The sequence below is a fragment of the Pyxicephalus adspersus genome, chromosome 4 (assembly GCF_032062135.1).
Source record: "Pyxicephalus adspersus chromosome 4, UCB_Pads_2.0, whole genome shotgun sequence".
Lineage (NCBI taxonomy): Eukaryota > Metazoa > Chordata > Amphibia > Anura > Pyxicephalidae > Pyxicephalus > Pyxicephalus adspersus.
The window spans coordinates 135464555-135483517 of NC_092861.1; the positions used below are offsets into that span (position 1 = coordinate 135464555).

General features: G+C 38.5%; 1 protein-coding gene across 1 annotated transcript in view; it reads right to left on the reverse strand.

The window, feature by feature from the left end:
* PPP1R21 (protein phosphatase 1 regulatory subunit 21) overlaps positions 1–18963 on the reverse strand; it is a 57941-nt gene that overhangs the window by 22766 nt on the left and 16212 nt on the right. The window contains exons 8-12 of the mRNA XM_072409733.1: positions 16021–16073; positions 14648–14797; positions 12573–12674; positions 12393–12481; positions 9334–9470 (exon numbers count right to left, since the gene is read on the reverse strand). Of these exons, the coding sequence (XP_072265834.1) occupies positions 9334–9470; positions 12393–12481; positions 12573–12674; positions 14648–14797; positions 16021–16073 (531 nt within the window). The remainder of the gene's footprint in view (positions 1–9333; positions 9471–12392; positions 12482–12572; positions 12675–14647; positions 14798–16020; positions 16074–18963) is intronic.

Here is an 18963-nt window from a genome sequence, read left to right on the forward strand (position 1 = left end):
GCGCTGACTTTGCAAGCTGCTGTGCAAGACATTAACTTGCATTAGATTGCTTTGCATTTGCACTGCCTGGTATGAATTAATGATCAATTGAGGCTATTTGAAAAGATAAATCTAGACAAGGAGGATCATATATTATTTATGTCCATATAATCAAGAAATAAGAGTTTCTATTATGATCTAATAAAAAAGATTATTGCCGGCAGAATTAGACTATGGAGGATCAATTTACGCAATAAGAGAATGAGATTTAAACAGGCTATTTATCTGGAGTCAGGCACTGACCTGGGATTGGCTGTAATTTCTGGGCTGTCTTTAGAGCAATTATAAATATATTATAAACAGGAACTTAGCGGGAAGGTGATACTTTGAGATAGATAGATCTGTTGGTGTTCTCCACAGCAATAAAAGGATAAGTGCAATTAGCATGCAGACTTCATCATGTGAACTTATCCTCCCTTACACTAACCCAACCTAACCCTTCCCTAGCCCCTTTTAGCCAGGTGCACCCCCCGGCACTTTTAAGTAACCACCTGGCTGTTTTAGGGTGATTATTGAAAAGCTGGATCACAACAGAGGGCTGCCACCCACCTACAGCTTCTTTCCACCCAGCTTAAAAAAAATGGGGGGAGAATACTGACAGATGTCCACTTGCAGAGATGTAAAGGGTCATAGTTCCAACATTTGTTTATATTCCACCACCTCAATCCAGCGTTTGCAAACATTCCACCATTATCCACCATTCCACCCTTTTCCACCATTCCACCATTAAGTTGTCAGCTGCCCACACCTGAACAGTACAGCTATCAAATTCTTTGGGGCTCATCTACCTTGTTGAGAAATGGTCTATACCATGGGCCTGTACTGAGCAGGTATGGGCAGCTGGCGACTTACAGTGGTGGAAAGTTTGCAAACCATGGACTGCAGCCCTTCAGATCATGGCAAGTAGGTAACTGCAGAGGGTGGGTTAGGTTAGGCAAGTGTAAGGAGAAAGGAGATTGAGAAAATAGCAGACTCTGTGGGTCTTATTTATTAAAGTTCTCCAAGGCTGGAGTGGATACACTTTCATCAATGAAGCTGGATGATCCAGCAAACCTGGAATGGATTTCTTCAAAATCATTTGCTATGTTTGTTATGCAAATGTATTGAATCCTGGACCAGATCCATTTCAGGTTTGTTGGATCACCCAGCTTCACTGATAAAAGTGTATGCTCTCCAGCCTTGGAGAGCTTTAAAAATCAGGCCCAATATCTCTGATCCCTTATCAGATTAGTTGCACACAGCATATGTTTATTATTAAACTGTATTTATAAAGTGTAAACATATTATGCAGGGCTGTACATTAAATGGGGTTTGCAAATGACAGACAGATATAAAAAAAAATACAAGGAAGAAGGACAGGACCATGCCCAAAAGAGTTTACAATCTAAGAGATGCCACTCTCCTCCTAGTCTGTGTTTTACTGTGCAGGGAATTGCAGGGGATTAATATTAAGACATTGTTAGGTACTTACTAATCTGCATTTTAAATTAACTAATAATTTTAATAAATATTCCAAAGGATTACATTATGTTTTTTTATATATCTGCATGGAGTTCAAATATAGGATTTTTTCTATATAAATATATATATTTTTATATATAAATTTGAATGTATGGTACTATCTACAAGGTGTCTGAAAACATGACATAAAAAATTAATTAAATTTGGAAGCATGAAACAGATTGACTGTTTCTAAAATGTGTATTTTTAAAAATTCAGGTATTTATGTTAAATACATTTCCTGATAATATCTTCTATTACCACAACCACCTTCATTGGAAAGGTGCCCATAAATCTATAAATCAAATTTCATGTTTTCCTGTAGCAACTATATTTCTTATCTATGTAGTATTTAGGTAAGCATGGAATAGTTCTAGTATTTTATGCTGTATATAGTCTAATGTCTTATTTCTTTATTTTTGGTGTAGGACCCCCCCAGTTTCATTATGCATTCTGATAGGTGTCCAATGGAAAAAATGTTTCCCAAACTAAAGAGATCATTTGGATACAAAATGCAATGCATTACGGAATGCATTATTATTTTTTTTTTTTTTTAAATTTTACAATACAATACACTTTAACCTAACAACCCAAATACTAGGTCATGTTACCAGGAGTACCAATGGAATATTTAGAAGAACTGTGAGATTTACACTTAAACACAATAAAAAGTGCGAGGACCATCAAGTGCCAAGCAACATTTTCTTTTAGCAACATCTAAATCCACACAATTCTAATTCTGAAACTCAGTGATGCCATCTGGATTTATATTTACCCTACCAGAGGATAGAACAAACCTGGACACAATCACATCCAAGTTCAATCATCTGTCTTCCCTGCCTTGTATCTTTGTCCCACAAAGTTAGGAGAGCCGATTGCTATAGTATAGTTTTTTAATATATGACCTGACATATGCTACAGACAGAGAGAGAGAAGTGGTAGAAAAAGGGGAAAAAAATAAACATCCATCAAAGGCTGGAAAACCAAGTTAATGTAGTGGAGAGGCTGACATTTGTATTCCTGATCTCGAACAAAGGAGAGATTGGATGTTCTGACTTGGGAGGAATGAGCTTTTCATTAGATGTCTATTCAGACATTTACTCTCTTGTTTCGCTATCTCTCAGAGTAGGCTCTTCTAGGGATAGAAAAAAGAATGGTTGAACACAAGCCTCACTTCATACTGAAGCATGTTAAAGCTCTCTATGACCTCCAAGACAAAGCTTGTTCACCATCAACCGGTGTCTTTGTGACCTCTTGCTTGGCTGACAACAATCCGTGATTAGCTTTTAGTAACAAAATGAAATTACTATTATTAGTTACTTATAATGTAGCTTTATAATCGTGTAAAAAGCAAAAATACCTAAACTAACAACAGAGTACAGGCAAGACAAAAAGGAGAGCTCTTATGATACTGAAAGAGTGTAAAAGACCAACCTCTATAATTTAAAGCATATCTGAAACTTCTGTACTAACAGGAGCTAGGACTGGAGCTGCCATACAGATGGTATAAATGGCATGCAGTTACACGTCTTTTAATGGATCTAAGGTTTCATTTATTTATGTTTTATGTGAGTCCATGAAGGCCAAGTAATTAGCAAGTGATACACTACCAAGTATGTATCACTTCTCATAGAACTTACAATCCACCCATTACAATGCCTTCATCTGATTTTCTTTCTAGAAGGACATCTTTGGTCAGTATGGTGCTGCAGCCTTTTACCTTGGAACATGCTACAAAGTTAAAACACTGCACTACTTATGGGGGAAGAGACTGAAAAAAATGTTTCCTACTGCCTGCAGCTGACTCGTGACATCATCCCAACCTAGGCAAAGTTACTGTCTGGAGTTCAAGAACTCGTTTTTAAAATACAGGGTTTTACCCCACTAATCCTACATATCTGGTGGACACACATATGTATGGGAATTTAGAAATAGAAAGAAATCAGGTACTTGGGGGGCACATGCGCGAAGCAGGCGGGCGGATGTGAAATCCTGAGCCTGCTCCGCTCTACACCAGGACAAGCAGGGCTGCAAACAGGCACATCAAGTGCCGGTTTTTGCATCTGGAGGCTCCCTGAGTAAGGAGCAGTATAGAGGGAGGCTTGCAGCTGGAGAAAATCAGATGCCAACTCACAGTAAGAGCCGGCAGCAGCGTGTGTTAGCACAGGCAGCCTCAGCATGCAGGAGAGCCAAGATGGAGGATTCCTCCATTCACATGTGTCAGGAAAACAGCGAGTGCTCTAGTGAAACAGAGATGTACACAGCGAGCCTGCCCTCAACACCAGTGGTTCAGCTACACCCCTCAGATTAAGAAAGCCATTTGGAAAAATTTCAGTTAATGTTACATACAGCATTGGGGAGTACTTCTAAGAAAATTACTTTACAAGGGAGCTAAGAGAGCTGGGCCAGCATACAGTACAACTTGAGGGGCGAGTAGATGATGTTACCACTGTCCTAGAGGGGCACGAAGAGGATATTGAGTATTTGAAACAGGAGGTACAGCTTTTACATCATAAAATGGAGGATTACGAGAACAGGAATCGCCGCTCTAACCTCCGTATACGTGGTTTACCAGAAAGCATATTTGATCCTAATACAACAGTGACTGCCATTTTTTGTGATATACGTCCTGAGATAGCAGTGGAAAAGCTAGAATTGGATCGTGTACATCGCACATTTGTAAAACCAAAAGCTGATGGTCCACCACATTGTGACATGGGACATTGTGACATGGGACATTGTGTTTAAGCTGCATTACCCCTATGTCAAAGATGCGATAATAAAGGCAGCCAGAAAGAAGGAACCCCTCACTTTTCAAGGTCATATTTACCAGCTTTTTATGGACTTGGGTCCGGCAACAATATTGCGCCGCAGAGAGATGAAACCATTCCTTCGGATCAGGCATGTTTGTTATGGCCATATCAGATTAAAAAGGATCGTAGAGGGTTGGTCCCACTAGTAATCCAATATTTATATTTTGCAGTAATTTTTATGAACATCTACAAAAACTGTACCAAACCCCTTATTCTTTTTGTTATGGCCATATCTTATATCATTATTAAACAAACGGGGCTTTGGAGAGAACTTTTGTAAATGGGTTTCCTCATTGTATGACTCACCTAAGGCATTTATACAATAAATGGGTTACTGTTCAGAACGTTTTTCTATAGGCAGGGGTACCAGGCAGGGTTGCCCACTGTTGCCATTGCTTTTTACACTGGCAGTAGAACCCCTGGCTATAGCTATTCAAAATAATGTCAACATTCAGGGTATAGAGATAAATGGGGAACAACATAAACTCTGTCTTTTTGCAGATGATATTCTCCTTAGTCTGACAAACCCCATAGCTATATGGGGGGCCTTATGTCTGGCCATAGCCCAGTAAGTTCTATAATTGGGAACCCGTTGATTCCTCCTGGTCTGGAGAAACCAAGGTGATTTTCTTGGTGGGTAGAAAAGGACTCATATAGAATTTGTCATTTTATTAATATGGCAGGGATTTTATCTTTTAGTGAGATTAGAGAAAAATATGAAGCTCAATCGGAGGAACTCTTTAGGTACCTCCAAATCAGGCATTTTATACAAACTAGGTTAAAATTAACTGTTGGAAATTATAATATGACATAGTTTGAGAAACTGTGTGTACAGAACGTAAAGGTAAAAGGAGTTTTATCAGTTCTGTATAATACTTTAGTTCAGACAAGTATGGCCATGCCATCCTTTATACCTAAATGGGAGGCAGATATGGGTATGTCACTGCAACAGGAAGACTGGAACCAGATATGGTCTGCAGTGGCCCGTAGTAGCTTCAGCGGTAGAAACCAACTATAAATTGATGTTAAGATGGTATATTGTTCCATCTAGGCTTACTTAATTCAAGCGGACCTGTTAGGGTAAAGGTTTTAGAAGATGTAATAAACCAGGAACTCTCTGTCATATATGGTGGGAGTGTCCTAAAATAAGAACATTTTGGACGAGGGTATATCAAATAGCCTATACTTTGATGGGACCCGCATTTCCCAAAAAAACGGCAGAGGTCCTTTTGTGTTTGAAACCATCGTTTTGTACAAATGTTCAATTTAAATTGATAATATATCTGTTCAATTCAGCTAAAATGGTTTTGGCCAAAGCATGGTGGTCCAAACCCCCAATGTGCAACAAGTTAAAAATAAAATGTCCTGGTTTTTGGTAAACGAAAAGATGAGAGCAATATTATTTGCCTCAGTTCCTGAATTTCAAAAAATATGGTCACCATGGATTGAGCATTATATGAACAGCGGCTGGGATCGGTCAATATTGACCATATGGTCAAATAATTAACTATGTGGGCTGTAACATATGTTCCCTTTCCATATGTAGGAGTGTTAGCCGGCCTGCCCCCTGTCCTCCTGTCCCCCACCTTTCCTTGGTCTTTGTGTTTTAGTGGTTGTCGATATTGTATGTAATATGTTAAGAGTATTTGGGTATATATGTCACGCTTAACTGAGTGGTAAAGACAAAGTAGGAAAAGTAAATTATAATTAAATAAAGTAAAAATACACAGTGTTATTAGTAGAATTGGTTAAGAAAGGTGAACCCCTATTTTATTGTTAAGATTAAGGGAGAAATGGAGATTGAAACAATTTGGAATGAACAATGGTCAAAAGATGAAGTATGGAAGGCTACTTCCTCCCACGCTATATATCACAGGGGGATAATATATAAAATACACAATTTTAAATAAGATTTGGATAAGGATTCACGGCTCACAAATAGAAGTAGGGTTTGTATAATTTTGTTGTAATGGAGCGAAAGGTATCAATACTTTTTTCCCTCTTATTGATAAATTAGTCACATGTTTGTTTTGAGTATTCTAATAGGTAAATGGTCACAGTAGATAATTTCACCACTGAAGAATATATGAGAGAGGTGGGAAGGGGGAATTTATAAAAATAAATTAATTAGAAGTATACTGTGTATTGACATAATAATCTTAATAAAAGATAGAGATCGAGAACTGAGAAATACTAAAGGTTGGGATAGACATATATAATCAAACTTGAAGATTGTGTTGTATAGAGATTTTATTGTTTATTTATGATTTGTTGGAAATTGAATATTGAATGACACATTTTATGCTGGCTTGTTCATTTGTATGATTAAAATGAAAAATTTATAAAGAAATTGAAACAGAAAGAAATCAGTTACTGATCCCGAAACAGTAAATGGAACAGAGACATAGGAATACCTGTGGGGTATTCATTGTCATGTGGAAGGCTTGACAAGAATTTGCCTGTCATTATTGTTTCCACTCATTTATTGAGAGACATAAAATATATGTTTACGCAGCACTACAAGACATATCGGTTTACTGGATTCAATTGAATAGTGTACCACCCAGATATTGGTCTTTGTACATCTATATCCTATCCCTGGTATGCTAGGCAAATCTGTTCTATAAAGTGTGGAGGTGGACACATAGGTGTTTCTTAGTACGGTAAAATCCAACAAATTTCCATGGTTCATGGTTTGTGTGATAAAAATCACTTTCCAGACTTAAAAAGTCACCAGGACCTCCATGAACACAAGAATATTTTACATATGTGCATGTATATGCCATATCTGCTAGTGCAATGGCTAGACATTGTTCTTTTTTGCACAGTCCACTTACATTCAGTGCTGGTATTACCCCCTCATCGACAGGCTAATGAAATGTTTAAACGAAACCTTTGCATTTTCATTACATATCCTTCAGATCCAGTGATGTTTTAATAGCTCACTCTGTGTTTATGTGCAATGCAGGCAAATCAAGGATGGAAGAATGGGGAAGGGTCGGCAGGATGGTACATAGCTTCTTTACCATTACAGGGGGGAAAGAGAAAGAGACGCTCATTGGTTTGTCTCATCTTACTGTCCCAATCACAAACTGGGCAAAAAGCAAAACCAGCAAGTGTTACTTAATTGCAGCTTAGTGAAATAAGGTCTTCTGCTCGGACATACAGCCTTTGGCAGGTACACAGTTCTAATTTATGACTTTCATCTGTGTATTTAGCTGTGTGACTGCATATTGTGCTGCTAACTGGAATGGATCTTAATATTGCATAGTTTATTTAAAATTAAAGAAAGAAAAAACATTCACGCTTTACAAGCACTTTCAGCAATTTATGTTTTCCAATTAGGCAATCAGACTTTGCAATGTTCCCTCACTATCTCTGGCTGCCTACTTGAGAGTAAATCAGCATAAATCACTTCTGTCCAGTGAATATGAGCAGAGATAGAAAGATGTGAAGATGACCCAGGAGAAGGTAATGCTAAAGTAGGAAGTAGCAGACACAAAAGTTGATAGCCCTCGTTTATAGGGGCTCAGTTGCACATCAGTGATAAAGTACTACTAAAAAGCAATGAACATTTATAAAGCACAGTGATATGAAAGGCATGACTCAATTCAGCAAGCAGAACTTTCTAGAGTTTCAGTCCCCATCACCATGACCTGAATTTTATGTAAGTTACCATATGCGCAGCAAACTGCAGAGTAACCTACAGCAAAAGGCAATATCTGATCTCTGTTATAAATGAACCCTATAATTTATTTTAGAAATGTATTTTTGTTAATGACAACAGACAATAAGAAACACAAACTGCATTCAGGACCAAAAGAACATTGTGAGATAAGTCTCTGAAACAGAAAGGTGCAGAATTAGGCAACACATTTTAGGTAAACTACGCATTTGAGATATTCTGTAAGCAAGCCTCTCTCAACCGGTTTACATTTGCAGAATCCCTTAACAGTCGGGTCTTGGGGAACACTAACTAAAACCAATATACAGGACTCAGTGGTGTTTAGAATGTTACCTTTATGGACTGATAAAAACATCACCAGTGTCATACTCATGGTTCTGCCAAGTGTCAATGACGCCGGAACTTTGCAGGTATAGAGAGAGGGAGAACAATCAGTCACAGTTTGCTGAATGCTGCCAAGCTCTGCATATTGTTGCTCTAATGGTCAAGTACCTGCCCCTCCATGGCACAGTGCTTTAGCATTATTAAGGAAATATTTCTCAAGGATAACCTTACCGAGTTCTCCCCAGCGCCTTTTAGCTGGGCACACCCCCTGGCTGTTTTTGGGTGGTAACTGAGGAGTTGGGTCACAATAAAAAGGCTGCCATGTACCAACAATTTCTTCCTATCCAGCTTAAACAAGTTCTGGATTGCACACTGCCTTACTGCAGGTCTACATGATAGAGATGAGAAGTTTGATGGTACATGGTACTATTGGAAATTGGGCCATACATGTTTCCTGGATAGGAAAAACCCAACGAGATTATTCTAAACTTCAGCAATGTATGTTCTGAAATATGCATGCATACCATCGTATGACCTTATGGATTTGTAATTCTTCTTTGTTTACTACACTGCAGAATATGTGCACGGGTTGAATAGATATGTTTCCTAAAAATGGACTTCACACCTTGAAGACACCTTGTTACTCTTGCTTGTTATGTTTTTTCTTGAAAATGCAAAAATTGAAAATAAATATTGAAAAAAAAAAGCCCTTAGGACCCATTGAAGGAATCTTGGGGTTCTACAATAGCCTGGCTAGCAATGGCTGCTCTAAACCCAAAGGAGTCTGTTATGGTGGAAAAGCAGAGGTTAGAAGTCTTGGCTAAGCAACTGGTATGGGGGGAAAGTATTTTTCTGTACTCAATGCGGTTACAAATACTTAGGAAGCACAGGCTAAAAGATTTTCAGCAAGAGAGAAACAAAATGCAAACATGTAAAGACAAAATCCTGCAGTGATCAGCAGATTGGACTCACTGGGCAAGGCGAGGAGGGATATGTACGTCTTTAGTTTATCAAATGCTGCCGTCATTCTCTTCATGTCTCTGTGGAGTTCCAGATTTCGCTCCTGTAACGGTGCTGTGCAAAGTGGTGACGCGGACTCCTCCTCCAGACTGCAGATGTGAAAATCAAGAGAAAGGAATAACATTTCTATTGGAGGACCCAAAAGTCAACTACATAAAAACAGACCGTAATTGCTTAATACTTAATTCTATTTTACCCAGAAAGTCAGGCTTCATCCAATACAAGGTTGCATGTGTTATTATTCTTATGTGTCAGAGATGAGCTTAACCGTGTGTATTGGGCAAGAACCTGACATGTGTACAGAGGTTGTGGTGGTGAATCCATGAACGGCAGCAATAGAAGTGAAGGGAGGGAGTGCAGTGGGGTGCTGCTTTCTGGTTCTCCCCCCTCCCCTCTCCATAGAACTGAACGGAGGTGTATGTACAGTGCTTGTTCCTTCATCTTTCAGTCTTTTGTCACTATAAACAATTATGAAAGATTGTTTCCAACAACAATTATTGAGTGTGTACACTGCCTTGTTTTGTTTAGTAAGGCGCAGAAGGCGCCTTTTTGCATGAATAGAAAATTTTGTGTGATCAGCAAATTTTTTTTTCATCCTACGTCACCCAATCTCGCGCCTGGGTCGGGTGACTTAGGATGAAGAACCCAGAAGAAGAGGAGAAAATGGTGGCGCCCGGAGCGCCGGCTCCGGGACAACGTGGGACCAGATGCAAGACACCCCTGGATAGATCGGGCTGCCCTGCAGAATTTAAAGTAAGTAGATTTTTTTTTTTTTGCAGTTTTGAATTTAGTTTCTCTTTCGGGTTATATTTACCTGACCATCTGAGAAACAAACAAATAAAATAAACCAATCGTATGAGAATTGGTATTGGTGGAGCGGGGTGACTGCTGTAATGGTGAAAACAATACTGAAGCGTACGGCTTGGCGACAGTTGCCTCATACAACTTAATACTACACTGACGTCACACTGCACCTCCCTTGTTTTTCGGTCTCTAGTACAGTTTGTGAATTTAGTGCAATATAAAGGTGAAAATTGTCATTCAGATAATAAGAATTTATTAGAATATTTTTTTAATATTAATAAAACATTCAAATTGCATAAACAAAAATGCAGTAACAAATAATGTCCACATTTTTCTGTGGACCACCAAAATTTTCCCACGAACCATTGGTTGGCAACAACTGTCCTAAAGCCCCATACAGACATTAGATTACTGTAGCTGGTAAGGATTTTTCATGATCATTTCCAGTGACAGATGAATGAACAAGCGCTGTAAACTATTCTTTTCTATGGAGAGGGGAGGGGAAGTGAGTGGCACCCGGCTGGGCTCTCCTCCTGCCAGGGCAGACTCATGAACAATGTTTGGGTATCGCTGTACACATGCTAGATGTTTCCATTGCTCCCTTGTTTGTGTCAGGAAGTGATGAGAAATCTCCCCAAAGGGGACACCATCTCAGCACACATAAGCATGGCTTACTCTTCCTACTCATTGCATATCTGTGATACGTGGGGAGGGATGATACGTGGGCAGGGTTTGATACATGGGGAGGGTTGATACCTCTACGCATCTCCTTTAAGCAATGTACACATACTGGATGATTGTTGCCAGAGATGAACGATTGTGATCCTCTGGGGCGACAATTATCTACCCTGCATACATAGCTTAAGGGGGATAGAATTTAAATCAGGATGAGATAAAGGAATAATAAAGACTTTATTTCATATTGCTATAATTAGCACAGGCTGCAGCACCTATGGGTGCCAACAACACAATCTCTGTTCACTAGGCACCTCTACAGGGGAGAACCCTGGGACACCAGCATGAGCCCTGGGCTTACAAGCTGCAAATGTTAAGTCATTCTAGGTTTTTCAATACTTCTTTAAATAGATTTTACCTTACACTATGTTTCAATGCACGATATCTAATATATCTCATTCTCCAGCTGTCAGACTTCTCATCCTTCATTTTGATCTACTGCCACCATTTTGTACAGCGAAGGTTGCCAGTGGGTCTGTGCAACTTGGGAATTTGTTCAATGTCAGATGTATCCAGAGCGCAGCACTATTATTCAAAGGCTGCTGTCAGAGGACAGATACCAGCGGCTGAGGCCTTTGAAACAGACTCTGGTTCCTGCTCAGTCAAAGCAACGCGGCTTGGCAAAGAGGTGTTGTGTGAAACTATTGGGAATAACTATAATTACACTCTGAGCTGCAGGCAAAACACTTTCACTGGGTGAAAAATATTCATGGCTACCATCGTTACAGTTCCAGACAGATATTTTACTAATGACAAAAAGCACGATAAAAATAAATGTAGTTACAGTTTGTGTTAAACAAGAGCAGCCAAAAGTAAAGTGAGGACTAAATAATGGGATTTAATTTAATTTCATTATTTTTTAATGATTATTTGAAAACTGGGTCATTTTTTGGGCCAAATATTAATTCTAAGGACGTGGTCAATCATTTTTTAAAAGAAGGCGTAAGGTTGCTTTAAACTTCAGCACAGAAAAATAAAAACTGCACTGTGCGTTACAAATGTATCCTTTGCTTGCTTTGAGACACCTTCATTTTAAGGGACAGCAAAAACAGCTAAAATTCAGATGAAACTGCTACATGAGAACCGTGCCTGGCTAGCCATACATGGCAACACGATTGATTTTTAGGGAGATTTCTTGACCATTAAAGAACACCTGATGGGGCATATTGGGCCTTGTAGATGATCCAGATCCATGACCAGACTAGTGACGGCCATTGTGCATTTTGCTCATCATTTAGGCCCTTTGCTGCCAACCTGTCAGCTTACAGAACAGCCCTATGGCAAGCCTAATAAGAGCCCTTGGGTGGCATATGGTAACAAGGAACTATTCTAGCAATTACAAGAGCTGAAAAACAAAAACTTGACACATGTATAAGCAAGCTAAAAGGTACACCTATATATCCTTTCAGAGCTGCTTGGAAAGATAAATGCATGACTATTGTTCTAAACGGAATACATTAAAATACGCCTACCTTTTTAATTGGTATGGGAGAATTTTTTGCAGAAAAGACACATAGGATGTAAAGTGCTCAGAAAAAATTTTCAGTTGCACCACGGTTTCCTGGGGATGAGAATTGGAATCTGACATTAAAAAGGGACGAAGATTTATTCACAGCTGGGGAAGGAAAGAGATAATGAGGTAGAAATATTACCAGGACGGTAACGGTGCCCTCGGTGATGCTTTCAAACAACAGGAGCATTCCTTCCTCCAGAGGACGCACGTAAGAGGCATTTTCGTGAAGATAGTGCGAGAACTGCGTGATAGAAAGCAGTCAGTTAAAGGATCCAAAGTGGGCCACTTATGGTACATCAAGCTTAGTGGATACATCACTGTCAATTAAATATGACTTTTTTTTTTCTTTGCTATACTCAAGAATCAAATTGAAATCACACAGCATGCTAATCCTTCAAAGGAATAAAGTTTTCAAACAGGAGTATTTGTTTTATCTCGTGTCTGTACAACAGAGTGCAATAATTACCTATTCTTCAAGATGAGATGCACTGTAACATGCAAAGGGATTATTGATGAAGACTACACAATCCCTGAGCTATACAAAACTCTACATATTGTCAGTGTGATTGTTGGTAAACACTGCCATCTGCTGGTCAACTATAGGTATGAGTACAGAAATCCAAATCTGCAATTTATTATCTTTGAGCTACAAAAAAACTGCATGCATGTATGATAAATATGTTGATATGGGGAAATGTAGGTGAATATGATACTGAAAATGTATTATGATTATTTAGATCATCAGGATAGTTTTCGCTAGACCCCTAACGCCCAACCTTGCAGTATTTTGGTATATTTGGGTGTGGCCCTTGGACCCTCTTAGCAGGATCAGGAGCACCGATTTGTAAATTGGCTATAACAGCGATCTCCAGTATCATCACATGTCATAGCCCCTGTTTATCAATGTCTTATGCTGCAGGTCTGTGGTCCCCAACCAAACCTGTAGCAAATCCACAGCTTACGGCTATGATTTCCTATAGTATGTATGCAGTCTCTGTCAGGCTGTTATAGCAATAAATGTGCTGAACACTGGGTGAAGTCTCGGGCCCCAATTAAGGCTCTCTGTACTTTGCAGACTGACATGCACTGAGCTAGATTATGTAGAGGGATCTATCCATGGCTTCAAAGTGAACAAATATATATAAAACATTCATTCAATTTAATCTCACAAGAAATTATTACATCTTTGGGCAACCTGTGCCTTTACGAAGATATGACATAACAAATTGCTCCATAGCTACATGAAGCTCTGTGGGTGTTTTTACATCAGTAGGGACTGCAGAAGATTAAACAGTTCTTGTCCTATAACCTTTTAAGTGATAAACATCAAAAAGTCAGGGGCTGCATGCAAAAAGGTATAGACCCTCCATATAAAATTATAAAAAACACACACACTATACAATCACTTTTTTTAAAAAGAATCCTTTCTACATTAAAAAAAAATCACGCAAGTGAGCATTGTCTGAATGATTTTTCTAAAAAAAATGTCTATACATATAAAAATGCACAACCACAATTTCAAGTGTATTGTGATAAATTAAGTTTAAGAATAAGAATTATAGCTTGCACTGCTGGTGCATTTTAAAATCAGGAATTTTGTCATCATCATTTGAAAATCAATTCTTACCAGATCACTTCTCTGTAAGGGATCATTCCTCATATTATCCCAGCCAACAGTTTCTGTGCATAAAGGGTTGCTCCCTTCTTGTCCCAGCTCTCTCTATGCCTAAAGCAGCTGTGAATACTTTTGAAGGTAAATTCTTACCCAGTCTCACTGGATACAGTGACATCATCCTATTTTTTATTATTATTATTATTATTTCTGAAGCTGAAACGATTTTTCCCTATCCAAAGAAGAAAAAAATAACACTAGCCATAGGGGAAAAGATGCATAAAAGGAAGCTAAAATGAAATTAAAAAGAATTTAAAATCTATTTTTGGGCATAGCTTTCACAGCTGCAATCTAAGTATTTCAGGAAAGCGGTGACATTAGACAGGGAGCAATAAACCGCTTTATACCCACCACCCTAATAAATTTGTACTCCACCAGCCCTTCAAAAATAACAAAATCAAAGTGTTCACTGGATAATACAGCCAGGCTGAACTATATATATTTCTTGTTCTTGTGTTCAGGTGAGCTTTAATCTTGTGTCTGAGATAGGATATTCATGTGTTCAACAGCTTCATATTTATTGATATACCACGTGCCTTTACCTTTTGATTTAATGGCGAGATGACATCGATGGCAGAGTCTATGGGAAAGATCTGGACTCTTTGTTCTGTGTACGTATGAAAGTTCAGGAGAGAAGTAACTAGATCTTGGACAAAAGCCAGAGCCTGACCAGCTAATTCCCGAGCCTTCAGCTAGAAAAAGGAATTTGAGGACTCATCAAATTCATTCTATTCACCAGCAGAGGAAAAGCAGACAAGATTCAATTGGACTTAAAGATTCACTACCCACATTGTACATGTAATAGCTATATCATGTTATATATAACATATACTAATGTTTCATATATGGAGACAGAATAGCTTAGAATAGACCTTTAATGAAAAAACATATAATAGCTGTGCAGTCATATTGCTTAACAAGTACCCTGGAGCTCTATGGTGAGATCTCTGGTCCCCAGGAGCCCCAGGTAAGATCTTTTCCACTACACCAGCTTTACAGTGGCCGAAAACTTATGTTGGTAACAAGCTTTTGAAAAACAGTTGCAAAACTTTGGGCAGCTTTATTTAAGCCTTTAAAGCAGTTTCTTTTATTTTTATTTTTTTTTCCTGCAGAAGGCACCGAGTACAACTCTTCTGAAAAAAAAGTTTCATGTCTTCTTTCTTGCAAACTGTTTTTTTGCTGTACACTGAACATGTGCAACTGTGACATTTGCCAAGTGCTGGTAGAAATAAACTCCAATGCACCTTTACTGGCCTCTTACTGCAAGGTCCTTGCATGAATTCCTTTGGCATAAATGTAGTGTTGTAGCAGCCAGGCATTATATACCACATATTTATGGGCAGAGCATTGGATACCCAAGTATTGGTCCTAGATGTGGGTGGAGGTATTCAGTCTATTTGTTTTGGACCTGGAAGGGCCTGCAGGTACCTGCAACAGCTTTACAAAGTCTTTAGATGATTCCAATAACCTGGGCATTCCCGTGGAAAAAGCTCCAATACTTTAACAAATCTGTTGGCATATAGCAACACCAAATTCAAATACTTGTAGGAAGCAGAATTTTATTTTATTTTTTTTTATAACATACAGATTTATTCTCTATGTGGGTCAAAAAAAAAACACTGCCTTTACATCAGAGCCCAATATGGTACTGTCTATTTCTGGACAAGACAAAGATTTTGCTCTACCTTTATTGCATAAAAGGTGATTTTGCCATGCATAGGTTGGAGAATGCACTGAGCTGAGGTTAGCGAACAGCAATATAAATTAACACGAGTCAGTTGTGGCATAACAAGTGCCAAGGTGAGGATGGGAATGCTACAGGCGTTTAAAAGCTTGTCTTTCTTCTTTCATGCAATATACAAGATAACATGATCTGGTAAAATGGAATCAGTAATATAACAAGAAGGTAACAAACCTGATGTCTTCTGTTATGCAATGGTACATTCAAGGCATTAAAATCACTAGCTTCTAAAATAAAAAAAAAATAAAAAAAATTGTACGGTTTTACAGAAACACACAAGTATAAGTAGTGAAGACATTTTTACTAAACTAAAAGTAAAACCTAGCATAACATGAAAGCCAAAAGGCAAGAGAAGAAAACAAGTTTTTCTTGGCAAGTCACTATATATATATTGCAGTAATTAGCATTTACACTTACAATCAAAGATTATATTATGACAAACTGGACCCTAAACCCTAATTTCGTCATGGGGCTTGGATGTCTTATTTCTAAATAGAGTTCTACTATCAGTAACCCATACAAATATCCATCTTGTGGACAATCACAGGTAAGTAGATTATGGAGATACAGTATACACATGGGGCAGAGGTCTCGAAACTGACACGTTTCGCCCTTAGGCTTCCTCTGGGGTATTTTAGAGACCGTAATGAAGGTAAACATCAGAGAAATTACGTATAAGATATATAGTAATAAATAGTAGAGAACATATAGCATTATATATGTTCTATATGTTCTCTACTATGTATTTTATGTATTAATATATATCTTATACATAATGACCTTTAGTTTCACCACCATATATTAGGGGTTGGCTCAACAAACTTTAAACATGCATTGGGGAACATAACACATAACCAATTGTTCCTACTTGTGTAAAAGTAAAAGCTACACTGGCCATTTAGTGTCCATTCTTGTGCATTGGAATAGAACGGAGCAGGCATTGTGCTTTTAATTGCATACGGAAAAGGTACACTTGCTGGGAAATCTGTGATCATGTAGACCTGAATGCCCTTTTCTGCATAGAAAGAACAAATGTTTCAATTATGTTTCATTAATCAAATTAGAGAGGTCACAGTGATTCCTCAAAGTTTTGTGGTGCCAGAATACAGTAAAAAAAAAATAACAACACATTTAACACTTCTTGCTGGTGTCTTTTTGTTTATTTCAATTTCATAATAAACTTTAGCAGCATGATCTTAAAATTATATTTGAACCTAATTCAAACTAGAGGCAAAACTCACAGGGAAAAAAAACTAGCCTTGCCCAATTCATAAAACTTCCATTGTCTGCACTGATCATACAAGCTAATGACTCTAGAACTGTTCATATCTTCCCATTGTAACCAAACATCTATGGCTTTGTGCCAATCAAATCTTAAAAAATAATCAAAGGGAATTTTTTTTAAATCGGATTTATAATCCATACTTTTGATTTGCAGAATTATTATCTGTGAGTTTGAATCAAACAGAAAACCATTCTATTTCTATTTAAAAATTTAACTGCCTTCAAATCCCTCCACAGTTCTTGTCCCACTTACCTTTCTAATCTGATAGCAAATTACCCCTAGCCGCTCTCTTCACTCCCCCAATGACCTACTAATGACTTCCTCACTCATAACCTCATCACACGGACCCCTCCAAGACGTTTTTAGAGCTCTGGAACGGTCTTCCTCATTCTATTCGGCTTGCTCCTACTTTGTGCTCCTTTAAAAAAGCACTCAAAACCCATTTTTTTTTAAACTTGCCTACCCATTTTTTTCTGTCTCTTAAACCCTCACTACTTCCCACCACTTCATATTGCTCATGCTATTTTTTTTTTTTGCTGCTTCCCCACCTCCAAGCTCTTTGGGACAGGGCTCTCGCCTCCTTCTGTGTCACTGTCTGCTTCTGTCTGTCACTTGCAACCACTATTTAATGTGCAGCGCTAGTTAATATGTTGGTGCTATATAAATCCTGTTTATTATCAATAATAATAATTGTCATTTGAAAGGATCAACACTAAACATCCTGAATGGGCTGGCAATGCACTTTACCAACTCTGTTCTGTTTTGTACATTAAGGTGGGCTGCAGTGAATTCCCTATTGTTTACTACTGAGCAATGCCTTGGGTCTAATTCCAAATAAATGGCACGCTGTGCGTGATGCGATAACATGCAGTCAAATAAAGTAAAATATACCTCTAATCTGACTTGTGTTAATGGAAAAAGAGTCAGCTCCACTTAATTCCTGCTGCTCTGACCAACACAGTGGTACGTTAAAGTGAATGCATCTTCGCAGCTTTGTACAAGAGAACATGAAATATGAATGGCAAGATAGAGACGAGACAGAGAGAAATGGTGACTTTTTGGCCTCCTGAATTATTTATTGGCTACTTCGTCAATCTACTGCATCTCAGAAGAGTAAACATGTATTGTCAGGCTGTGGGCCAGCCACAAGTTGGAGGGTTAACCATATATTGAGCATGACAAGAAAAGAAAATCCATTATACTATGAGTCATAGACTTATTCTATAATGCTTATCTGGATAGGGGCTAGAAAGACAGAAGAATCAAATATTCAGCAGATATGATATTTATTTATTTTTAAAGAAAAGCTTCAAGTCAAGCTAGTAGATCCATGGCTTCTAGGTTTTACATCATCATGATCTTGAAAGGTAAATGACCAAACTAAGAGAACCACCATTTCAATCCAAATCAGGGGTCGGCCAGAACCGGCCTAGCAAGTAGTCCGTTCCGGCCTAATGTCCCCCCTATTTTTTTAATGTTGGATCTGGCCTAATCCCAGTGCCGCCAATGTCCTGCCCTCACTGTTCGCCGTGATCAGTTCTCTCCGGCTCTCTCCTGTGCTGTGCACCGCTTCCACCACCGTGACAAGGGAGGCCCATCATGCCTATTGTGCTGCACATTATCACTTTGTCACATCCTGACATTTGCATTAAGCACACACGCCCAACGGGGCGTGCCTGCTTCAATGCAACGACTTCAGCCCCAAGCGTGCTTACAGAACACATGGCTGTTTGATACCCAGGTCTGGATGCAGGACTCGTTCTCCAGGACTGTATTGATCACCACAAGTAAGCCCCAACCATAAATTTGATGTTACTGTACTTATTATTGAC